A 25,014-nucleotide genomic window follows, 5' to 3' on the forward strand; every position below is an offset into this window, starting at 1 on the left:
AATCTAGACGGCAGAGCTGGGGAAACGTGCCCCTCGCTGGATTCGGGACAACGAGGTGACAATGTGTATGAAGTGTAAAGAGCCCTTCAATGCGTTGACACGACGGAGACACCACTGTCGAGCCTGCGGATATGTGAGTGAGAAGCGTCCGTTCGACACCATTCTCTCTCTCAGCACCCATTATAACATGTCTATACTATATGCTATACTCAACCCATTTGACGGCTGGCGGTTTGGCTAATTTACCCTGTATGTCATTCATTCAGGATTAGACTGATGTTTCTTCTGTCCCTGTATCAGGTTGTGTGTTGGAAGTGCTCAGACAATAAAGTGGCCCTGGAGTACGACAGCAACAAGATCAACAAGGTGTGTAAGGACTGCTACTCCATCCTGACTGGAGAGGAGAAGGCAGAGGGCAAGAAGAAGGGCATTCTGGAGGTAAGGGGAACACAGACACACACGCACACCTGCGTCTGCATATCTTCTGTGTCTAAACAGCACTCCTCTGTCAACAGATTGAGGCGGCCCAGTTCTCCGGCAGCAGCATCATGTGTGGTTTCCTGCAGCACTGTGAGAAGAACAAGCCCTGGGGGAAGGTGTGGTGTGTCATCCCAGAGAAGGAGGCATTGGTGCTCTACCTCTATGGAGCTCCACAGGTCAGCCACGTCATCTGGATACTGTCAATCACAACAACATGCTCTACCACTGTGAAACACATGGTGTTATGAATGGTTCCAGGAGTTTTTCCCTCACTCTTTGATCTGTCTAGGGAAAACTCCTGGCCCTAGTTATGATATAAATTATCTCTCATGGCCTACCGTTCCATCTCCTCCCCTCTCTCAGGATGTGAAGGCCCAGTCTACTATCCCTCTGCTGGGCTACTCTGTGGAGGACAGCCCCCGGCCTGCCGACCCTCCAGCCAGCTTCCGTCTGTCCCAGTCAAAGTCTGTCCACAGCTTCGTGGCCGAGGGCGAAGAGCTGAAACAGCGCTGGCTCAAGGTGATCCGGGTGGCTGTGACTGGGGAGGTGCCCGAGTCCCAGACGCCCAACGATGCCAACGCCACGGACGCCCAAGAGACAAGCTCAGACAGTACCTAATTGTGTGGTGTGGCATTTAACAGCTGAGGGCCGCCAGAGACGTATGTGCATTTATGCACACACACACACTCCAATGCTACCTTCATGGACACACACAAGAACAATGTGCAAACTCAGTGCTGGATAAGCTGCCTTTCCTTGCCAATCCCCACCTCTCCTCCCAAGAGTGGATTCTACCAATCTTAAGCAAGGGTTTGGCTTGGCTCTACCACTAGAGCTGTGCTGGAATGGGAAGAACACAATCCAGTCCAATCATCACTTGAGCGGAGCAGGAGGGAGAAGACCTCAGGACGGTCTCTACCTCCCCCAGAAAGACAGGCACTGTTCAGGGCAACCTGCCTGGGGTATCTTGCACCCTGAGGACCCCAAGGTCCTTAGCCCAAAGATAGTAAATAAGATAGTTTACTCAGGCCGTTTAAAGTTTTCTGTCTGTGTAAGTGGGCATTTCCTCTCTCGCATGAGCATGCTTTTCCCTGCGTGAGCTCACGGTTCCTCCATAATATCTGGCATGCTCACGCGAGAGATGGAACAGCTGGCTCTGGTCTACTTATTGTCCCCTCCCGCTCGCCCCATCCCGACCAGAATAAATGAGCCAGTGAGATGTCTCGCCCTGGGGCACCCCCTCCACGAAGCAGGGACAATAAGTAGACCAGAGTGGCCCCACCCCGATCACAAAAAATGAGGGAGTGGTGTCTTGCTTTCGCTACTGTCTCTGCTCAGCCCTCACTGGGGATGCCTGCAGGCCCAACAGACCTCCTCCAGCTTCATAGACGTGGGTCTGCTGATGTGAATCAAGAGGGACTGATTAGAACTACACTGTCTACTATGAATTAGCCCTGTGCACCTGTATATAGTGTTACTCCATTTTCCATGACAGGAAAAATGTCATTTTTATGTACAGAGAACCAATGCTCTCCATATGTTTTGATATCAGAGATGTTGACCCTGTAAAATGCGTACTTCAAAGTTTGAGCAGTGTTTATGATTGAAAAACCTAACATACAGGGTCCTTTCCTAGGATAGTATCATTGGGAAAGTTATCAGTCCTCACTTTTCCAATGATGTAGTTACACATCACAGTAGCCAAGAGCCATGTTCTACTGGCAAGAATATAATCCATCTAACAGAGTTCCTCTAGTACCTGGGTCAAAGTCCCAGAAAGACTTAAGCTATTAGTCAGAATAGCAATCGAGAGGATCACTCTATACTTTTCAATTGTCGTAACCCCATAAACTAACGGAAATTATGCAGAAGTACTCACACATCCAGAAAGAACAGGCTTCAATCCAAACATGCTGAGGGATAGCCTTTCCAGCCAGGCAATGCATTATGGATACTCTGCTGCACTTGTCCCAAGCTGGATCAACCTTCGTCACCTTGGAATCTAGGAGAATCCACAACCTCCTCCAAGTCAGTGACCTCTAAAGCAACCACATCCTGATCAGAGTAATGTGTAGAAAAGTGTCAAACTTTACTACTGCTGTGATTGACAATGTATGTCTGTGACTAGAGCCGTTCTACTCTAATCCTGTAGGCCTATAGTATGAATGAAGACACACACACACACTGCCATAGGGCAGCATTGAGGATGATGAGAATGAATGGTTGTACAGCTTTAATTACCTAGCCCCACAGCCCCCTTGTAGACATGTATAGATTGATCTTATCTGAATATATGATATACATACAGTGCATTTATATACAGTGGGGTTTTCTTTGTAGCTGACCAATAGGGATGATGTAGACTACTAAGGACCCAGATCCTGTGTCTTACATGGGGACATCATCCCACAAAGCGGCACAATCAGAGGTAAACACGATGACCAGTTGGGGAAAGAAATGTAAATGGTTATTTTTTTAATACTGTAATTAATTGTATTATTTAAAAAGTAATTCATAGAATATGCGCATGATGATTTAAGAAAAGTAGCACAAAAAAAGTTATCCCTCAAATTGCCATGTGTTCTGTCTCATTCAGCCGAGCTATGTCAACTAACAGATTCACTAAGGTATTGTCCCTCAATGAATACCGTAGTTGTCCCTCATTCTCAAGTTGAGTGACTAATCTATCCTATGACTGCAGAATTCATTGTGTTGAATTGAATAGGGTAATGTGCCTATAACCTGTGTTCATACATGTTCTACTGTTCCTCTCCCCTATTCAATGCACCTCTCCAATATACATTCTCTCAGTACTCATACATACAATGCAGAAGAGCACAACAATCCTGTCTTAAGATCTGAATGTAAAATCTGATTTTGTACGTATGTTCACTCTCCCAATCCCACTCCTCCCTTCCCAAGGTTTGAGAATCTACGCACTTTACCATCTTATATAAAGTGTAGCTTGTAAGAAATAAAGCAAGATTAAATATTATGGAAGTGTGTCACTGGTTGCTTTGTGAAGATGATCCTACCTTCATTATGACTTGTTGACCTTTGCAGTTTTGGTTCCCTTTCCTACTTTCTCGGATCATAAGTCACTCAAATGAGTCCCGTTACAAAAGAGGAAACAAATCATTGGTAAATTATTACATTTTAGAAAATTATTTTTATTTCGCAATAGAAAAAAACACAAATCCATAACACCAAAAGCGATGATCAAGCCAAAAACTTTCATTTTTTAAACAAGTAACATTTCATGAGTGTGTTTCTGTAAAGGTCTGTTGTATGTATGGGCCGTTGAATGTTTCAGCTCTTTGGCTGGCGGAGCAGGCCACGGATCCTGCGTACCAGGGCCTGGATGAAGGTGTATCGGGAGCGGACCTGGCTGTACAGCCCCTCCACCTCCAGCAGCTTCCTCTGTAGAGCCTCTCCGAAGCCTGCCCCCATGTCACTCTGAAGCTGGAGACACACCGACAGAGGAGAGAGGAGTCAGTCTTACTAGGAACTAACTCACAAGACTTAAAGTGTCTGCCACTGAAGCTGAAAACACTCCCACTAATTCCTATACATGCATCATCACCTGTACATATCTTTTCTAGATTGCCATCTGTCGGTGCTATCAATCACCCACTGTTCTAGGTCCTCGGTGTAGACATAGGCCCTGTCACTCTCCTCCCCTTATGACACTTACAGTTGGACTGCAACGTCTCAAGTTAGTATAGTCCAGTCAGCCCCTGATGAAGTAACTCACCTGTTCCAGGTCTTGCTGGCTGACTCGGGATAGGCCCAGGGCACGTCCAAACGAGTCTGGGGAACACAAGAGAAGCACACCAGTAAGAAGGGATGTGATCAACACAACCAGGAAAAAGTCTATCCAGCATTTGTCATGTTCCTGATTTTGGGAGGTCAAAAAACTAAAACATTCTAAAAAGGTCTGCTATCCCTAGGGGACCGATCTCAATCCATCCCAGGGGGTTAACTGAGTCTGGGTAGAGCTTCACCGTCTGTCAGGCGTGATCTGTAGGCGCTGGCTCCAGGCATTAGGGAGTCTTTGGGGTCTGTGGGGGTGCAGTACAACAGGTAGTACTCCAGGTGGCGCCACATCACAAACAGGCAGGTTTCAATCACATCTGAGGTGTGGTTAGGTCAAGGCATTTCTCATGCTCACCACTTATTATGACAGCATTTTCAAAGAAATGTTCCATTTACATGAAGTAGCTACAGCTCAGGGAATTCCATCAATCATACCCAACAACACAACATCATCCTATAACAGGGGTGTCAAACAAATATTTTCCCATGGGCCACACCTAAAATGTATCATATTTCTTTGCCGTCAAAATATACAAAAAAAAGAGTCCTCTATCCATTGCTTTTTGAATTTCCGATGCTCTCTGACTGTCTAGCTTTCGTTTCAATGACTGTTAGCAAGCTGGACAGAGTGAAGAGACTATAAAATGTAGGTCCATTATCATTTCTACACAGTTGATTATTTTCCCACCCCCCAAAAAAATACATGCATATATTTTTTTGATTTACTCAAACCACCTGTGGGCCGGATTGAATGGGCTTGCAGGGCGGATTCGGCCCACGGCCTGTATGTTCGACACCCCTGTCCCTAAATCAAAACTACCCCAAAACCACCCCATCTGCAGTGGGGTGGCTAAATGTAATTTAATCTGGCTAAATCTGGTTTAGTCTGGTCTGTTTCAATTTAATATGGTAGGATACAGGAGCAGAGGGCCAGCAGCTTTGCTCTGTTGTTGATGAGCTGAACCAGTCGTCTCTTGGCCAAGAGGCTCCTCTGGACCGAGGAGATCTTCTCTACTCCAGTCCCAGACACCAGGGCCGCGCACAGCTACACACAGGACAGAGAGACGGTGATAGAGAAGAGGGTTAAGGCTGCGGCACTTGTCAATCACCTTGTCAATAGGTTGAGTGAATGTGTGTGTTACCTCCTTGAGCTCCTCAGGGGGCAGCTGCTCCAGGCTCTGCAGCTTGCCCAGAGCTTGTCTATGGCTCTGGTGGAAGCGGAAGAAGTCTGCAGCGCTGTTCTTCAGCAGGAATAGAACCAGGCCCAGGCTGGGCACACGAGAGTACGGGGCTGATGGCAGGGCCAGGTCTGAGGCGGGGCAGGAGAGGATTTTTGTCATACACAGACAGTGGAGATGGAGAGGAACGTGAATTAACCCTGATGGGTGTGTGCAATGTGTAAGTCAAGCCTCTCCAACCCTGTTCCTGGAGAGCTACCATCCTGTAGGTTTTCACTCCAACCCTAATCTAGTGCGCCTGATTCAAATAATTGTCTGGTTAATAAACTGAATCAGGTTAGTTACAACTGGGGTTGGAACGAAAACCTACAAGAGGGTAGCGCTCCAGGAACAGATAGGTGTGAGGCAGGTTAGGGCTGGCTGTTGGTGTCTCAGTGGGAGTTGGGATAAGCATTTCCAATAATAGAACTACCCAGCGAATTATTATTACACACGGCGTAGCGGAAGAGTGTCTAACCTGTGCGGCCGTCTCGGCTGGCTGGTTCGTTGACTGAGGGGCTGAAGAGACAGATGCTGAACTGGGCCTGTGCTGAGCTCTGCAGCAGCAGGGTCTGGCAGTACTCCATGATGTTAGCACACACCTGGGGACAACACAGCAAACAGGTGTTTTCTTTGACTAACTGCATCTTTCTAGCCTGGTTTCAGATCTGTTTATTTTTTTTAACCCCTTTTTCTTCCCAATTGTGTGATATATAATTGCGATCTAGTCTCATCGATGCAACTCCCCAACGGGCTCGGGAGAGGCGAAGGTCGAGTCGTGCGTCCTCCGAAACATGACCCGCCAAACCGCGCTTCTTAACACCCGCCCGCTTAACCTGGAAGCCAGCCGCACCAATGTGTCAGAGGAAACACTGTTCAACTGATGACCGAAGTCAGCCTGCAGGCGCCCAGCCTGCCACAAGGAGTCGCTAGAGCGCGATGAGCCAAGTAAAGCCCCCGGCCAAACCCTCCCCTAACCCGGACGACGCTGGGCCAATTGTGCGCCGCCCTATGGGACTCCCGGTCACGGCCGGTTGTGACACAGCTTGGGATCGAACCCGGGTCTGTAGTGACACCTCAAGCACTGCAATGCAGTGCCTTAGACCGGCGTGCCACTCAGGAGGCATTTCAGATATGTTTTTGGCATCTTGCCAACTCGTCATGGTCATTGTTACAATAGGAGATGGAAAGACAGCCCAAACAGATCCGGAAACAGGCTACATTGCTTTTCTTTTTACCATTCCTCTATCGTACCTGTTGCATGGCCACCTCCATCTCCTCCCGTCGCTCGGCAGGGTCCCCGGGGGCTGCAATCTCTGCCTGCTTCAGCAGCCGCTCCCTCTCACTCCCCGCCAGACGCCCCAGCAGAGACAGACACTGACGCTAGGGGAGAGGCATGTTGTTACACATCACAAAATACATGATAGGTTACTCAATCCTATCAGGACTAACTGTCCAGCTACTGATGCTGTGATTGTGAAGATCCTGAAATGAGACAGAGGAGAGTGAGGGAGGGTGTTAGTATTGTGCCAGTATCTACCTGAAATCTGCTAATGTGACCCTGGAACTCCAGCAGAGCTGCACTGTTCACATCCTGTCCCTCAAGAGCTCCTACAACACAAACACACACACACAGCCAATCACAAAACTGACATTGGCAAAACCAGCACCAAAATATCACAGTAGTCCCGAACCCAGAAGCGAGGTGTGCCCCAGCTAGGTGTTGTGACTGTCCCTGGTGTGGCTGTATGTGTACCTGGCAGGGCGGTCTTGCTGATGATGCCTGTGAGCAGGGAGAGTTCCTGCAGCGCTCCCATACTGAGCTCCTGACAGCGCAGCAGACCTTGGATAGTGTCGGCATGGACGATCAGCCACTGGAGGACCTGTGCTGCCCCCTGCTGGTGGTGTGTGGTGGTGGAGGTGAGGATGACCTGGAACAGCCTGAGAGCAGGCAGCAGGATCTGTCTGTAGCGGTCGAGAGGGCTGGGGATGAACCCTGAAGGGTCCCTCTGACCAAACACCCTAGAGACAGACAGGGAAAGGGTAAAATATAACCTCAAAACCTCTACATCTACTACATGATTCAGTTAATCAATAAGGATACATATGTGATGGCTACGAAAATAAACGTCCTTTTTGTTCTTTGTGGTCATTCCCAATCTGTAACTCACTCGCTCCATCCATCACTCTCTCTCTACCTCTTTTCATCTCCTCCTTACCTGTGTGAGTCGCTGTCGGGCACCATGTCAAACACCTGACACTCCACCAGCTGAGCTACCAGACCACAGCGCAGCAGCTCCACAGCCCCCTGGCCTGTCTTCGCTACCCGCGTCAACAGGGCCTAGCAGACAAACAAACAGTGGGTTATATTTAGTGTGTGTGTGTGTGTGTGTGTACTCCCTTTTGAGGGTGGGGGAGTGTATGAATATAAACCCTGGCCATCTCACACGTAGATGTAAAAGTGTTTGAGCAGTGAGCGCTGTAACCTTTAAGGTTGGTGTTTGTGTTCCCTCCTTTTCTCACCATCTTGCTCTCGTAGATGTAGAGAGGTTTGAGCAGCGGGGGCTGGGGGCTAAGCAGGGTCTGCAGGGCTGCATCGTCCTGTCTCAGGCTCTCCACCAGCACACGCAGGTAACCACTGTTACAGACGTACAGCAGCCACTGGCTCTGGCGGTCTATGGACAGGATCCGGTCCAGCACAGCCAAGGCTAGCATCTGACAAAGAGAGAAACAGAAGGAGGGGAAGTCAGACAGGCAGGCTGGAGTTCAAGATACAGTATTGTATATCGGATTGATTGTGAGTGAGTGCGTGCGAGCGAGTGTGATTTCATACCCTGCCGATCTCATGGCCGTCGCAGGCGTCCCTGCACACCACCTCCATGAGGGCTGTGCCGTAGCTCTCGATGATGGCCAGGTTCTCCCTCTGCAACTTGGAGAAACCATCCTCAGGAGCAGTCAGACGCTCCCACATAGACTTCCCTGCTGGACAGAGAGAAAGACAGACGAAAAAGGTAAGCGTCTTTAGTTTGCTTGGGGTCTGAAATCTCTTCCCGCATTGACCACACGGGTATATCTTCTTTCTTTTGTAAGTGGCTCAGGTAAATGGTTCACTGTGTCAGGAAAACCAATAAGCTGTGGCGTTCCACAGGGGAACGTGCTGGGGCCACTGTTTTTACTGTACATAAACTACATGAAAGATGCTTGTTCGTGACGTCTTTTCCTTTACGCGGATGATGCTACACTTTTGGAGCTTACTAACAGTAGCACATGGCTTGCAGATTATAAGCTCTCTCTGCACTTAGGTAAAAGTGAGGCAATTATTTTTGGGTCCAGACCTAAATTGTGTAGGTCCTCTGAAATCAGAGGAGTTAGGGGAGAGGTGCTGACTGCCAAAAAGCTCTGTTTGCTACCTGGGATGCATCCTTGATGGAAGCTTGGGGGGGTGTGAACATGGCCACTAAAGTGCTAAGGTACGTTAATGATCGCACCAAGTTTTTGGCTAGAAAGTCAAAGCTGCTTGATAAGGACTCCATGAGAGTGCTAGCCACTGCCCTCATTCAATGTCATTTTGACTACGCTAGTACTTAATGTGTTGGGGGCTTATCTAAGCTTCTGAAGGGGAAGCTCCAGAGAGCCCAAAATAAGCTGATCAGGTTAGTATTGAAGGTGAGTCCACGTAATCACATAGGCAGGAGCTGCTTTCAGGAACTCAACTGGCTGCCTGTTGAGGCTAGGGTGTCCCAGATTAGATTGGGTCTGGTTTACAGGAATATTTATGGTTCTGCGCCCAGATATCTGACTGATTACTTTCCCCATGCTAGGGATGCACACAACCACAACACCAGATCAGGTGTTGCTAATGTGTGCTTACAGGCTCAGGAGTAATGCTGGGAAAGGTACTTTTTGTTAAGTTCATGTTTTAAGTATGCCTATACTTCTGTTATTACGGTACTATCATTCTGTTATTAGTACTCCTGTGCAGTAGTCTCACTGGAGATGGACCTGGCCTGAGTGTGATGGCGACTATGTACTGTGGTAATACGGTGAAGTAAACGTTGTTAAACTGGAACATAGTCAGTCATTGTGTCATTTTGAGTTAACATTGGTAGCAGAGGATGGTTAATAACTACAATGTGCCACGAGAAGAGGTCATATGAAAGTTCGGAAAATGAACTTGGAATCTGGACACGGGTTACTAATCTGGACGAGAAAAAGCAAGCACTTGCGATGGTATTGTCGCTCGAGGGGAGAGCGAGAGATACTGCACTGGAAATATCCGTGGAGGATTTGAACAAGGATGACGGTATGAGAACTTTGAGCAGAGCACTGGATTCAGTGTATCTTAATGAAGAGAAAGAATATGCCTACGAGGCATATTCAAACTTTGACGGTGTTACTAGAGACATTTCGGTTGCAATGACGGACTACATAATTGATTTCGAACAGAGGTAACGTTACAATAGGATGCGCAAGTACGACATGGTAGATACTGCCTGTCCTGATGGTAGGACGAAACGGTTGGCTTTGACTGCTTTTTGGTGAAAAGACGTTTGTCGCGCCCAGTGGCGACCCGTCATTCAGGGCAAGAGCACCACCTGTTTTGAGCCCCACATTGGGGGGGGGGGGCTTGCCTGTTTTGCATGTTATTATGGCATTAACACGTGTCACATATCAGTTTGCAAACAATGCAATATATATAAATAAATGAGTTAATAAAGCTGCATACAAACATGGTCTCTTTTTTGTTTTCTTGAGTAAGGCAGCTCCAAAACGCAGGTGTTTCAGCCGAGCTCAGAGCTTTCTGTGGTGGTGGGGCAAACAAGCAGAAAATAGGAGTGTTGCGCCTTGATTGGCTCAATGTTGTCACTCATGGGGACACTACCTCACCACCAAGTCCAAGTCCTTAGTAAGGGTAGATATCGAAAATTCAAGCCCTTTGGGTCCTGCTATAGAGTTACATTAGAAGTGCCCTTCCAAGATGGCTCAAGGTCATTGGCCACAGATAAGGCCTCCTGTAGCTCAGTTGGTAGAGCATGGCACTTGCAACGCCAGGGTTGTGGGTTCGATTCCCACGGGGGGCCAGTATGAAAAATGTATGCACTCACTAACTGTAAGTCGCTCTGGATAAGAGCGTCTGCTAAATGACTTAAATGTAAATAAAATCACTTTATATGTACAGTAGCTTTGATTGAACTGATCATATCAACAAATCCTTTTTAATCCTTGTCATATGAAGAGAAATAATGAAGAGAAATTATAGATCAAACATATAGGTGCTCATCGGCCATTGGACATAAACATTACACAACAAGTTGGAAATCGCAAATTCAACAATGAGTGGTTTGGAAGGAATCGGTGACAGTGGCTAACTGCAAGCATTGCAACGGGGAAGTCGGGAATAAACGAGCTCAGACTGGGAAAATACGTTTTGAACGGTCATCCAACTTGGAATTGTAAATCCGGCCTCTTTCCCTTTCTTTGATGACAAAATTTGCCACGAAGGACCGCCGTGCCACCTTCCTGTTCAAGTGAGCACATCACAACAAGGTGAGTCCAAAAATGTATTATATGCTGCTGCATAAATTATGTAATATGCCAGGGAGATATGTATACTGTAGCTAAGAAAGTAATACTAAGTGTATGTTGTGTAGTAAGATGTTAGTAGCCCATGTGCCTCACCCTAATAATTTGGTCTATTTTCACCTCTTAATTTCGCCTACTGTTCTGACTCGGTGGTGCACATGTAGCCTATAACCTGTTTTTGATAAATGTAATCATCAAATATTTGAAGAGCTTTCATTCTCTGCTTATATGCCCCCTTTATTTATCCTACGGTTCTGACTTGGTGTACAGGGAGAACTGTTTGAATTCTGTCGCTGTACATTTCAAAAGTGCTGAACAAATAGTTATATTGACTACATCCGTCCTGGCTCGCTCATTGTCTTAATCGAAAATACGGATTGCCTCTTATCCGCTTGTCATCCCCTTATGCCATAGTTTGTACATCTCAATTGTCAGTAGAAACCACATTTGTTTAAGCAAGTCTGCGATATCAGCAATGTTTTTTTTTAAGGCAGTAAATGAGGCTGAATGAACTGTTTAGCTGCCAGACAAGGCTCCGCTGATACCACTGCTACACCTGGCTAAGGTGTTGGGACAGCTCTTTTAAGCAGGTCAACATTGACAAGGCTGCAGGGCCAGACGGATTACCAGGACGTGTACTCAGAGCATGTGCTGACCAACTGGCAAGTGTCTTCACTGACATTTTCAACATGTCTCTGACTGAGTCTGTAATACCAACATGTTTCAAGCAGACCACCATAGTCCCTGTGCCCAAGAACACTAAGAGAACCTGCCTAAATGACTACCGACCAGTAGCACTGACGTCTGTAGACATTAAGTGCTTTGAAAGGCTGGTCATGGCTCACATCAACACCATTATCCTAGAAACCCTAGACCCACTCCAATTTGCATACCGCCCCAACAGATGATGCAATCTCTATTGCGCTCCACACTGCCCTTTCACACCTGGACAAAATGAACACCTATGTGAGAATGCTATTCATGACTACAACTCAGCATTCAACACCATAGTGCCCTCAAAGCTCATCACTAAGCTAAGGATCCTGGGACTAAACACCTCCCTCTGCAACTGGATCCTGGACTTCCTGACGGGCCGCCCCCAGGTGGTAAGGGTAGGTAACAACACATCTGCCACGCTGATCCTCAACACGGGGGCCCCTCAGGGGTGTGTGCTCAGTCCCCTCCCGTACTCCCTGTTCACCCATGACTGCACGGCCAGGCACGACTCCAACACCATCATTAAGTTTGCAGACAACACAACAGTGGTTGGCCTGATCACCGACAACGATGAGACAGCCTATAGGGAGGTGGTCAGACACCTGGCCGTGTGTTGCCAGGATAACAACCTCTCCCTCAATGTGACCAAGACAAAGGAGATGATTGTGGACTACAGAAAAAAAAGAAGAAAAAAAAGAAAAGAGGACTGAGCACGCCCCCATTCTCATCGACGGGCTGTAGTGGAACAGGTTGAGAGCTTCAAGTTCCTTGGTGTCCACATCACCAACGAACTATCATGGAGGACTGGCGTGAAGAGGGCAAGACAAAGCCTATACCACCTCAGGAGTCTGAAAATAGTTGGCATGGGTCCTCAGATCCTCAAAAAGTTATACAGCTGCACCATCGAGAGCATCCTGACTGGTTGCATCACCGCCTGGTATGGCAACTGCTCAGCCTCCGACCGCAAGGCACTACAGAGGGTAGTGCGTACGGCCCAGTACATCACTGGGGCCAAGCTTCCTGCCATCCAGGACCTCTATACCAGGCGGTGTCAGAGGAAGGCCCTCAAAATTGTCAAAGACTCCAGCCACCCTAGTCAGACTGTTATCTCTCAAACAAATCTGCTTCTGAGATATTTATAGTTGAATCTTTAGGATCTGCTGTGATTGATACTGCATGAACACACACAGTGTGTGGTGCAAAATGGCTTGATAGCTATGTCAGTGAACTAAATATGAAAGTACAAAATATGATTGACACACCAAGCAACAGAGCGTTCAAACTTAGAGATGGGAGAGTCGTCCATTCTACCAAGAGAGTCAAGATACCAGCAAAAATTGGTCAGACTAAGTGTCACATTGAAAACAGAGGTGGTCCCTGCAGATATCCCCTTACTATTAAGCAAGGCTTCCCTCAAGAAGGCAGGGGCTGTACTAGACATAAGAAAATGACAAGGCAGTGATGATTAAACAACCAGTGACCCTTGAACTTACTACCTCAGGCCACTATTGTGTAAACATTTTAGACAAAGACATCACAGAGTCCATGTAAAAATGTGATTCGGACGGACACAGAGCACATGGAGATTCTGACAGTCAGAGAGAACATGACCACAGAGGAAAAACAAAGTATTGTTAAAACTTCAGAACAGTTTGGACATGCTACAGTTGACAGACTTCAGAAATTACTCAGCAGTTCTGGGAATAATGATGAGAGTATTTCCATTCTACGGCAGATAGTTAACAGTTGCGAGACATGCCAGAAATACAGCAAACCTAAGCCCAGACCAACTGTTGGTTTGCCACTGGCTTCCAAGTACAATGAAACAGTGGCTTTAGATCTACATGAGCTAGGACCAAGTGTGTGGTACATTCACATAATCGACCACTTCACACACACACTTCTGTGCTGGAAGCATTGTGAATACAAAAGAACCCCAGTGAAATTGTCAAGCTCTTCATTCATTTCTGGATAAGTGTGCATGGCCTGCCCCAGAAATTGTACAGTGACAATGGAGGAGAATTCAATAATAATGAAATAAGAGAAATGGCTGAGAAATTCAACATCAAAGTAAAGACAACTGCTGCTTACTGTCTATGAAGCAATGGACTTCTGGAGAGACATAATCAAACACTCACAGAGATCATGCTGAAAGTGAAACAAGACAATGGATGTGACTGGAAAACAGCCCTAGATTGGGCTTTGATGGCAAAAACTCACAGCCCAATGTTCATGGCTACAGCCCATACCAACTAGAGTTCGGGCAGAACACTAATCTTCCCTCTGTACAGATTGACAAGCCACCAGCACTAGAAGGGACCAGTGTGAGTGCATGGGTGGGACAGCACCTTTCAGCACTACACGCAGCGAGAAAAGCGTTCACTGAAACAGTGTTCAGAAAGAATTCGACCCACCGATGAGAAGTACAGGACTGGAAACAAAGTGTACTACAAATGAGTTAACCGTCAAGGGTGGAAAGGACCGGGAGTAGTCATTGGCCAAGATGGTGTGGTGATATTTGTGAGGGTGCATTAACTCAAGATTGCAGAAAGTAAATGATCAACAAGATGGAGGGGTTGTTGCTGAGAATCAGCCTCCTACTGAAAAGGACACATTAACAGACAAACCTACCAGATGTCACATCCAATGATATGGACACTGAAACTGACACAGGAAATGGAGCAGAGACCTTGAACCATGACACAGCTAATACTGTTGAGGGTTCAAATAAAGAAAATGTTCAACAACAGCAACGTGTTAAGATAACAGTTTGTCCAGTTTTCAGATTGGAACAACCATGTTAAATACATGGACAGAGAAAGTGGTATTCCACACACAGCAACAGTCATTGGACGAGCAGGAAAAGCCAAAGGAAAACACCAGAACTGGTACAACTTGTAGTACTCTGAACCAGTTACACTTTCTGGTACAAAAGGGTCAGCTGACTGGTCACTAGATAATCTCAGAATTGAACCAATAGAAAATTGAGAAAAACTGAATGTACTTGAAACAAAGGACGTGTCATTTAACTCAGCTAAAATAGCTGAGCTCAGTAATTGGAGGAAGAATTGAGTGGGAGGAAGTCAAAGACATCAGCCAAAAATGTGTCTCAACAAGGTGGGTGTGTACCCTTAAAAGAATCCTTAACTGGACTAGTGCCAAAAGCACATCTAGTGGCTAGAGGTTGAGGAGCTGGCTGCTAAAGAACTCCCAAAAGACTCACCGACATGCGCCTCAGTCACTCAGATTGCTGCTGACAGTGATCTGCCATAAAAAATGTTCACTTCATTCTATAGACATAAAATCTGCATTTTTGCAGGGAACAGAGCTGTCAAGGGACATTCATATCTGACCTCCACCTGAAGCTAAGAGCGAAGGAACACTGTGGAAACTAAAAAAGTGTGTGTATGGCCTGGCAGATGCAACACTCTACTGGTACAACAAAGTCAAGGCAACAATGCTGAGTACAGGTGGAAACATGTCACAAGTGGATCCTGCAGGCTTCTATTGGCTTGATCAAATTTGACTGGAGTACTTTCCTGTCATGTTGATGACTTCATCTGCGGTGGCTCACAGACCTTTGCTACAACTGTGATTCCAACTGTGGTTCCACACCTCAATGCGGTTTTCCTGGTCAGCCACAAAGGAACAGCTTGCTGACTGACTAAAAAGGGAGCATCTGGTCTTGTGCTCCTAAAGGCACTCAGTAATGGAAAGTGGCAGTTTGAGTAATACAAATAAAAACTTTGTCACACAACCCTTTTGTAAATGGGGAACTTAAATAATACTTGGGACATCATTATTTTGTTGAGGTTTCATTTGTCTTTAAAGAAAAGTGGGAGATTGTTAAGTTCATGTTTTAAGTATCCCTATATTTCTGTTATTACGGTACTATCATTCTGTTATTAGTACTCCTGTGCAGTAGTCTCACTGGAGATGGACCTGGCCTGAGTGTGATGGCGACTATGTACTGTGGTAATACGGTGAAGTAAACGTTGTTAAACTGGAACAGTCGTTGTGTCATTTTGAGTTAACACTTTTCTTGTATACAGGAGACTCCGAGTGGAATGAGCTGCCTCTGCCCATAAAAGCAACGTCCTCTCTGGGCAGCTTTAAAAAAGTTGTGATGTCATCGGCCTCCCCCCTTGCTTGAGGAACAATAGAGGAGCAATTGAGAACAAAAAAAGAGGAAAGCGCCCCCCCACTTGCACTATGTCATGATTTCAGCATGTGTATTTCCCACCGTAAAGCATGGAGGAGGAGGTGTTATGGTGTGGGGGTGCTTTGCTTGTGACACTGTCTGTGAATTATTTAGAATTCAACACACACACACCAGGGTTTTTCTTTATTTTTACTATTTTCTACATTGGAGAATAATAGTGAAGACATCAAAACTATGAAATAACATTAGAGTATGCAAAGCTGTCATCAAGGCAAAGGGTGGCTATTTGAAGAATCTCAAATATAAAATATATTTTGATTTGTTTAACACTTTTTTGGTTACTACATGATTCCACATGTGTTATTTCATAGTTTTGATGTCTTCACTATTATTCTACAATGTAAAAAATAGTAAAAATACAGAAAAACCCTTGAATGAGTAGGTGTGTCCAAACTAGTGTGTGTATATATACAGTGTACAACCGTGTTGCCAAGCCATCTTGTCACATTTTACATTTACATTTTAGTCATTTAGCAGATGATCTTATCAAGAGCGACTTACAGAAGCAATTAGGGTTAAGTGCCTTGCTTAAGGGCACGTCGACAGATTTTTCACCTTGTTGGGTCGGGGATTCGAACCAGCGACCTTTCGGTAACTGGCCCAACGCTCTAACCACTAGATTTCCTGCCGCCACAAGAGGACCACAATGTAAATTCCCAGACTTAACTGTGTGTTATCCTCTATGATTTTACTCATGTACATGCAAGTCTTTTTCCAGTTTTATGTGTACTTGTTTTTAAAAATGGTCTAAATTAGTAAACTAAACAAACGAAGGTTTGCAATCAATGACCAGAGAAAATACACACCACTACATAGGGTCCTAAAATTGATAATTCTCAAAGTTTTCTGTGTCTGCCCAGCAATACTGTAGCTCAACTGTACCTTGCTGCAGTGTATCTGGCTCCTCAGGTTTCTGGGCAATCTGCAGGTAGTAGAGCAGAGAGCCGTACAGGTGTGCACGCAGACGCTGGAATCCACCACCCGTACAGAGGATGAAGTCAAGTAGCTTCCTCAGGATCAGGTGCAGAGCAGAGTTAGCGATGGAGGCGAAGCCCGACGACGAGCCTCCCTCCAGCCCCGCCCCCTGCTGCTGCTCCGACAGCACCGATTGGCTGAGGTGGGCGGTGAGGGTGAACACGGCCCCGGCTACTATGGGCATCAGCTCTCCTGCAGCATCCTCTGACAACACCTGGGAGAGACAGGAGAACTTAGACCATTTTACAGAGTTGCCATACTCACACACAAGCTCTCTCCCACACACACAGCCTTGTATAACTAACCTGGTGGGGACAAAATCCAATTCAAAATCCTATTTTTCCTAACCCTAAACCTAACCATAACCCAAAGACCAAACTTTAACCCTAACCTCTAACCCTAGCTCCTAACCCTAAACCTAATTATAACCCTAACACTAATTCTAACCTTAACCCTAAACCCCCTAGAAACAGCATTTGAACTGGTGGGAACTAACTAAATGTCCCCAGTTGGTCAATTTTTTGTTAGTTTACTATTCTTGTGGGGACTTCTGGCCCCCACGAGTATAGTTAAACACGTGCACACACACACCTTCTCGTGCAGGTCCAGCAGCAGGTCTCTGATTATGAGCTGTCTGTCGTCTGCAGGAATGAGGTCTGCAGGGCAGGCGGTGAGCAGGGTCTCCACCAGGCCTCTCCATGACTGCAGCGCATGGCGCTTGGCACTCAGGCTCCGACGCACACGATTCCTCTCCACCACCTGCTGCAGGATGGAGTTCACCTCCTGGGGAGTGCATGCACACATCAGGGGTTTATTCAGTTAGGTGAAAGAGTCAGAACGTTTCTTTCTGAATGTTCTGTAACATTTCATGCTCTTGAACAAACTCCTGAGCACCATTTTGCAAGGAAAAGACCATACTACTATACTCTGAATCAGAAGTTTTCAAACTTTTCTTGCCCAGGGATACCACCCAGGCAAACTGGCAACCCCAATCATGTTAGCAAAAATGTAATAAATCATGTTTTATCATTAGGTGAATGATAATAGCAAGTAGAAGTAGTCAACATTTTAAAATGAATAGATTTGGTAGAGTTTCATTATTTTGACCTCCCCACCGTTTATTGGAAGAGGAAGTGTAAACTCTAACACAGTATATTAGCTAGAAAGGTATCTTGGCAGCATAGAGAAAATGTTGCAGTTGTAAAACACATTTTCTGCAATTCTATACATTTTTCTATTGAACCGAGAGTGCATTTTGTAAAGCAAATTTCCTGCAAGCCTATGCGTTTTGCCATGGCTAATGCTGTGTTCCTCTGCTAAAACATAACAAAATCAATGGACTGTGTTAGTCCCCTCCCTGCCCCAGATTCTACATCTGCATTGCTTGCTCTTTGGGGTTTTAGGCGGGGTATCTGTATAAGCACTTTGTGACATCTGCTGATGTGAAAAGGGCTTTATAAATCAATTTGATTGATTGCGCTAACACTAGTTAGCATTGGATTGTGAAACTACCTCCAACTTCCTTCATACTGGACGCAGAGACAAAAATGGTATCCATGATGGTATTCTGTTACAGCTTGCAATATTTATCAAATTATAATTTTTCACATAAAGAAATCCCCAGTACCGTAGACCCCAGTTTGAAAACCCCTGCTCTGAATCATACTGCCAACACTCACCTCCATCAACAGTGGCCTCTGTCCAATGGCTGCCATTCCCTGGAGGGCGTTGACCTCTGCTACCAGGACTCGATGGAGTAACTGTGGAGATTACGACATCATCATAAAACTGATATAGTAACAAAATGCTTGAAAACAAGGTTGTGTTACATACAGAATGCAAACTGAAAGCCAGGCCCACCTTGACATTGCAGACGGTGTGTCCATGCTCGTTGACATGCTCGCAGTTGGCGATGACCTGCTCGATCTGAGTGCGCTCAAAAAAGTCCAGCTGCAGCAGCTCTGGCACGTCCTGGCTGAAGTCAATGGCGTCCAGCACACTGAGGAGCTTCCTGCGCACTGATGACGTCATCACACAGGGACAGGGGATGAGTACATGATAAAATGATATGGTACGGTACAACTAGCTAAACAAGACAAGCTCTTGACTTTCGCAAAGGGCCTAGTGACAGATTGTATATGATTCACAGTAAGATAGGTTTGTGTGAAGAACTAGAACTAACCTTTGGAGACGGTGTCAAAGTGCAGGAATCCACTGACAGATCTGCTCTCCTCCATGCCGGTCTCCCCATCCGCTGATTAAAGAAAAATAACAACTGTAAGGCCTTCTGCTTTTTCACTTTTGCTCATATCCCATTTACATCAATGAATAACAACTCATCCCAATGAATTGCAAATTCTACAGTGTGTGTGTGTCCTAGTTGTTACCTGCGTGCTGAGTGCGAGGCTGGTCATCCAGCAGCAGGTTGAGGATGCGCTGGGTGTGTGAGCGCTGGCGGTTGAGTGATGTCACTCGGAGTTCGATGGCCGCTGTCTTCATGAGCCAGGACATCTGGGACAGGGCGGAGATCTCATCACCTGAGAGGGTAGTGGGAGGGACACAGGTTAGAGAGAATAGTGTGAAACCCTGAGTAGTTTCCTTCCTCTCTGGCAGCTCAGTTAAGAAGGACGACTGAGTATTTGTAGGTGTACAAATGCCCCCATAATACTTCCACCTATCCTGTGTTTTCAGATTCAGTGCAGATGAATAAGAGGAGACCAGGATAGGAAGTATATTGAGATGCCAGTGAGGAGCTCACCTGGCAGGATGAAGGGCAGGTGCTGCAGGTGGGTGAACAGAAAGTCCTGGCTGGTCCTCAGATAGCGCATGGTGGGGCCTGAGGTGTCCGAGCACACACACAGCTGGTAGATCACCTGGTAACAGAGCTCAGCCAGGTGTGGGGCCTGGCTGGTGAGCACGGGACCCGAGCGTCTTTCACTGCCTCTCTGCAGCAGACTAAGGATGGCATGCAGGCAGCTCCGTGGGCACCCCAGCACACCTGATACACAGATAGAAGATTTTGTCTTGCCATCAAAAAGGCAAAGAAATTAATAAACATGCACTTTTTACAAGGGCAAGTTGATGGTGTCATGAAAGCCGGGGTCATACCAAACAGAAGAAAATAAACTGAAACAGTGAGGGACTACCTGAACTTGTCCAAAAACAAAACGCTAGTTTTAATTTTCCGTTGCAAAACTTTTTTCTACAGTGTGCCCTAATGAATACAACCCTGATGTAAAGGAAAGAGCAGGTACTGACCTGCATCCTGCAGGTTGGTGGAGGAGATGGGCTTCTTGACTTCGTAGCCCAGCAGGTAGAGAGCCAGGTTGGGGGTCTTCAGCTCCAGGGAGGTGATCAGCAGGTTCAGGATGTGGATCTGGGTCTCGTGGCGGATCCTCGCTTCCTTCTTTGCTGGCTCAGAGTCTGGGGGGCAGAGAGAAGAGAGGTGGTGAGTTAGAGTGACTGAACGGATGTGTTGAGCAAAGTGACTGAATGGGCTCAATCATTAAGAAATGCAACGGCCATGACTGAAGCCAAACTACAGTCACTCACCCTTCTAGATAACGTGAAAACAGTCTAACCAGGTCGTGTCTTGAAGTCGTCTAGGCTAGCCAACTTCTTTCGCCAATTAGCTTCAGCGGCTGTTGAGCAACCGTGGCAAAGTTGGTTTGACATTGGATAGCCTATCTCTGGGGCTAGTCAATAAATTACACAATGTAAATGGGACAATATTTTCATGCTGCACATCTTTTAATTGTCACATGAAATGCTTTCAATATTTGTATATGAATTTCTACAATTTATAGTTGTTTGATGTTAAGTCATTGAAATTTGGAGCTATTATTTGAAAATATTGTCCAATGTACATTGTGTAATTACTGATGGTCCCTAACCAGCCCCATAGGGATATCGAATGTCAAACCAAATTGACCATGGGCATTACGATCGGGTCACGTGCAGCTGCATTCCGAATTGATGATTACTTAGGTGCTGCCAGTTGTGGGCAGGATTGAAATACAGCTTAGCTCTCAGCATAGCTTTCACAGAGTTTAACAAACAAAGGGAAAAAAGTATTTGATCCCCTGCTGATTTTGTACGTTCGCCCACTGACAAAGACATGATCAGTCTATAATTTTTATGGTAGCTTTATTTGAACAGTGAGAGACAGAATAACAACAAAAAAATCCAGAAAAACACATGTCAAAAATGTTATAAATTGATTTGCATTTTAATGAGGGAAATAAGTATTTGACCCCTCTGCAAAACATGACTTAGTACATCGTGGCAAAACCCTTGTTGGCAATCACAGATGTCAGACGTTTCTTGTAGTTGGCCACCAGGTTTGCACACATCTCAGGAGGGATTTTGTCCCACTCCTCTTTGCAGATCTTCTCCAAGTCATTAAGGTTTCGAGGCTGACGTTTGGCAACTCAAACCTTCAGCTCCCTCCAGATTTTCTATGGGATTAAGGTCTGGAGACTGGCTAGGCCAATCCAGGACCTTAATGTGCTTCTTCTTGAGCCACTCCTTTGTTGTCTTGACCGTGTGTTTTGGGTCATTGTCATGCTGGAATACCCATCCACGACCCATTTTCAATGCCCTGGCTGAGGGAAGGAGGTTCTCACCCAAGATTTGACGGTACATGGCCCCGTCCATCGTCCCTTTGATGCAGTGAAGTTGTCCTGTCCCCTTAGCAGAAAAACACCACCAAAGCGTAATGTTTCCACCTCCATGTTTGACGGTGGGGATGGTGTTCTTGGGGTCATAGGCAGCATTCCTCCTCCTCCAAACACGGCGAGTTAAGTTGATGCCAAAGAGCTCAATTTTGGTCTCATCTGACCACAACACTTTCATCCAGTTCTCCTCTGAATCATTCAGATGTTCATTGGCAAACTTCAGACGGGCCTGTATATGTGCTTTCTTGAACAGGGGGACCTTGCAGGCGCTGCAGGATTTCAGTCCTTCACGGCGTAGTGTGTTACCAATTGTTTTCTTGGTGACTATGGTCCCAGCTGCCTTGAGATCATTGACAAGATCCTCCCGTGTAGTTCTGGGCTGATTCCTCACCGTTCTCATGATCATTGCAACTCCACGAGGTGAGATCTTGCATGGAGCCCCTGGCCGAGGGAGATTGACAGTTCTTTTGTGTTTCTTCCATTTGCGAATAATCACACCAACTGTTGTCATCTTCTCACCAGGCTGCTTGGCGATGGTCTTGTAGCCCATTCCAGCCTTGTGTAGGTCTACAATCTTGTCCCTGACATCCTTGGAGAGCTCTTTGGTCTTGGCCATGGTGGAGAGTTTGGAATCTGATTGATTGATTGCTTCTGTGGACAGGTGTCTTTTATACAGGTAACAAGCTGAGATTAGGAGCACTCCCTTTAAGAGTGTGCTCCTAATCTCAGCTCGTTACCTGTATAAAAGACACCTGGGAGCCAGAAATCTTTCTGATTGAGAGGGGGTCAAATACTTATTTCCCTCATTAAAAATGCAAATCAATTTATAACATTTTTTACATGCGTTTTTCTGGATTTTTTTGTTGTTATTCTGTCTCTCACTGTTCAAATAAACCTACCATTAAAATTATAGAGTGATCATTTCTTTGTCAGTGGGCAAACATACAAAATCAGCAGGGGATCAAATATGTTTTTCCCCTCACTGTAAACCCAACCCAAGGAAAACTGTTACGGTACCCTTCATTCAGTGACATGCAATTTGTTCCTATAATCATCTCACAAATCTAAGTTTTGGACGAGACTGACTTTATAACCGACTTTATAACCAAAATTATCCTATTTTACACATTGTAGTCAATTTTGACACTAGAATAAATGTTTCTGACTCATATCGATGCAACAAAGGCTGTTTTTAAAACGAGAAGTTGCATGGGCAGGCTGGACATCTTTCACACTCGGAGATAAACATTGTTGATAGAATGAGAATGTGACTCACCGTCTCCTTTCTCCAGTCCCTCCTCGGCCCCCTCATTGTCCAGACACTCCACGAAGCCAGCCATCAGCTTGTCACTAACAGCCTGGTCATGTGTGAAGTCTCCCACCAGTCTGTTCTGGATGTTGGGGTAGCGGGCAATCCTCTGCAGTATCTTAGCACTCTGGAAGGCCGCCTCCGGGTTGGAACTGCTGTGGTATAGGTACCTGCCAGGGACAAACACAAACCAGGGAATAAGAAGTGGAGGTAAAGGGGGGGGTATGGCCTGACTTCAAGCTTTGGGCCTGAGACTCAAAATTGGGCTATGGACCTTTCTGGGCTAGAGAGGGAATTCTACTGTATTGTGTTCATTTGACAGGGACATTGTACTTCAACTTCAAAGTCAACATTTCTGCGTATGTCCAAGATTTAGCTAAAAGTCTCCTCATGTGTAGTCCCTGGTCAGATGAAGTTGAGGTGAGTGTTCCAGTACCTGGCGATGTTGACGATGTGGTCAGCCCGGCGGCTCTGGGCACTGACTCCCTGCAGGAGCTGCTCCAGGGGGGAGACGATGAGGGAGGCCTGGCTCTCCCTCAGCAGGTCCATGAACACCACCTCTTTCTGCAGGGCCAGGTCCAGCAGACACAGGCAGTGCAACACCGCAGACTCCAGCTGCTTTTTACCTGCAAGTCGGACAGTCATGGAACCAAGAGAGATGAGTGGATGTAAAGAAATGTAATCTCGAGATACCGGCAATGCGAGCCACCCAACAATGTAACCTAAGAAAATACTGGAATGTTCCCCTCCTTGTACAATGCTAACAGGGAAGTCAACAGGGTAAAAACAAAGAAAAGAAATGAGAGACACTATTGGCAGCTATAGCAGGTGTGTGTGTACTGACCAGGGAAGGGAGCGTAGGTGTCTAGCTGGAGTACGCCCTCCTCCAGCAGGCTGAGGCAGAGGGTGAGGGTTGGCGAGTCGTTAAGCAGGTGGAACATCAGGCTGTGGCCGGGAGGCTTGTGGGCCAGCACCTGCTCCCCCTGCAGCTCCACTGTTTCCTGGACAAAGTCTGAGGGCTGGGGCTCGTAGTCCCGCAGCAGCTTGTGGAACACCTCCAGAACAGCATCTGCTACCTCCCACTGATAGAGGGCATAGGTGGTGGAGAGGTGATGGGAGAGAGGGGGTGGGGAGTGAGACAAACCTGAAGTAGGTATTAGTAGCAAAACACACTTCTAAACATTCTTCTATGGCATCTGAGAGCAAGTGCTGACATGGGTTGTAACGAATTTCACTAGCGAAGTGTGATCCTCAACCACAGAAACTAGTCTTATCCAGTCTAATGTCACCAAAAAGGGACCTTAACTGTGGAGAGATTCCCATACCTTCTCAGCAGCACGGCGATAGGCTCTGGTGGGGAAGGGAAGGAAAACGGCGTCGCGCAGGAAGGTCAGGTAGGGCTGGAATCCTGGTGCACGGAGCCCCGCCCCCAGATTGACGGGCAGGGCGCTCTCGACCAATGTGCTGATGAGCTGACAGAAGGCTCTGGTCAGAGGATACTCCTCACAGCTCGACTCAATCTCATTCAGCTCCACCTGAGAGGGGCAAGGAGAGGGGTTACAAACCGATACATGTGTACAAGCAAACAACGTACGCACCATATGCAGGCAAAATCTCACCTCAATCCCAGCAGCTTGTTTCTGTCCACGGGCCCGCACTGTCTGAAGAATCTGGAGAGAAATTAGCAGAACATGAGCTTTGGCACTTCGTAAGCGAGCCTGGCAGGTCAGACATGACCAGACCAACACCTCAGAGGCACTATCAATACTTATGCGCGAGACAAGTGTTGTTACAGCTTTTCATTCTTCCTCACTATACACCTGACTTACCTGAGTGTATTCCAGTGACTGCCAAAGAGAGGCGGCTATCTCCGGAGACTTGCCGAAGGCGGCCAGGCAGAGCAGGAGCTCCCCCTTGAGGACAGGCTGCACACTGCACTGCAGCAGCCCCAGCATCACCACAGCCGGGGTCCACTGAGGGTGCTCACACAAGGCCAGACGGGCATTCTCACTCTGAAAC

General features: G+C 46.5%; 2 protein-coding genes across 7 annotated transcripts in view; one reads left to right on the forward strand and one right to left on the reverse strand.

Moving 5' to 3' along the window:
* fgd4a (FYVE, RhoGEF and PH domain containing 4a) overlaps nucleotides 1-3,475 on the forward strand; it is a 94,611-nt gene extending 91,136 nt beyond the window's left edge. For all 5 annotated transcript variants that reach the window (XM_041890581.2, XM_041890585.2, XM_041890586.1 and 2 more), the window contains 4 exons: nucleotides 8-133; nucleotides 301-438; nucleotides 516-656; nucleotides 844-3,475. In XM_041890581.2, coding sequence (XP_041746515.2) covers nucleotides 8-133; nucleotides 301-438; nucleotides 516-656; nucleotides 844-1,098 — 660 coding nt within the window. In that variant the 3' untranslated portion in view covers nucleotides 1,099-3,475. The remainder of the gene's footprint in view (nucleotides 1-7; nucleotides 134-300; nucleotides 439-515; nucleotides 657-843) is intronic.
* A 147-nt stretch (nucleotides 3,476-3,622) lies between these two features.
* nup205 (nucleoporin 205) overlaps nucleotides 3,623-25,014 on the reverse strand; it is a 29,184-nt gene continuing 7,792 nt past the window's right edge. The window contains exons 12-37 of one of the 2 annotated variants that reach the window (XM_041890580.2): nucleotides 24,825-25,007; nucleotides 24,615-24,665; nucleotides 24,321-24,530; nucleotides 23,840-24,077; nucleotides 23,432-23,621; nucleotides 22,963-23,165; nucleotides 20,269-20,433; nucleotides 19,769-20,008; nucleotides 19,398-19,547; nucleotides 19,193-19,264; nucleotides 18,871-19,028; nucleotides 18,690-18,770; nucleotides 17,602-17,793; nucleotides 16,918-17,224; nucleotides 8,347-8,492; nucleotides 8,037-8,228; nucleotides 7,733-7,854; nucleotides 7,270-7,535; nucleotides 7,054-7,124; nucleotides 6,768-6,896; nucleotides 5,992-6,115; nucleotides 5,439-5,605; nucleotides 5,215-5,341; nucleotides 4,485-4,613; nucleotides 4,235-4,290; nucleotides 3,623-3,942 (exon numbers count right to left, since the gene is read on the reverse strand). In XM_041890580.2, the coding sequence (XP_041746514.1) occupies nucleotides 3,790-3,942; nucleotides 4,235-4,290; nucleotides 4,485-4,613; nucleotides 5,215-5,341; nucleotides 5,439-5,605; nucleotides 5,992-6,115; nucleotides 6,768-6,896; nucleotides 7,054-7,124; nucleotides 7,270-7,535; nucleotides 7,733-7,854; nucleotides 8,037-8,228; nucleotides 8,347-8,492; nucleotides 16,918-17,224; nucleotides 17,602-17,793; nucleotides 18,690-18,770; nucleotides 18,871-19,028; nucleotides 19,193-19,264; nucleotides 19,398-19,547; nucleotides 19,769-20,008; nucleotides 20,269-20,433; nucleotides 22,963-23,165; nucleotides 23,432-23,621; nucleotides 23,840-24,077; nucleotides 24,321-24,530; nucleotides 24,615-24,665; nucleotides 24,825-25,007 (4,122 nt within the window). In that variant the 3' untranslated portion in view covers nucleotides 3,623-3,789. Of the gene's footprint in view, nucleotides 3,943-4,234; nucleotides 4,291-4,484; nucleotides 4,614-5,214; nucleotides 5,342-5,438; nucleotides 5,606-5,991; nucleotides 6,116-6,767; nucleotides 6,897-7,053; nucleotides 7,125-7,269; nucleotides 7,536-7,732; nucleotides 7,855-8,036; nucleotides 8,229-8,346; nucleotides 8,496-16,917; nucleotides 17,225-17,601; nucleotides 17,794-18,689; nucleotides 18,771-18,870; nucleotides 19,029-19,192; nucleotides 19,265-19,397; nucleotides 19,548-19,768; nucleotides 20,009-20,268; nucleotides 20,434-22,962; nucleotides 23,166-23,431; nucleotides 23,622-23,839; nucleotides 24,078-24,320; nucleotides 24,531-24,614; nucleotides 24,666-24,824; nucleotides 25,008-25,014 lie in introns of both variants that reach the window. The other variant, XM_041890579.2, reaches the window with a different exon arrangement.

Source organism: Coregonus clupeaformis, chromosome 11 (genome assembly GCF_020615455.1).
Source record: "Coregonus clupeaformis isolate EN_2021a chromosome 11, ASM2061545v1, whole genome shotgun sequence".
Lineage (NCBI taxonomy): Eukaryota > Metazoa > Chordata > Actinopteri > Salmoniformes > Salmonidae > Coregonus > Coregonus clupeaformis.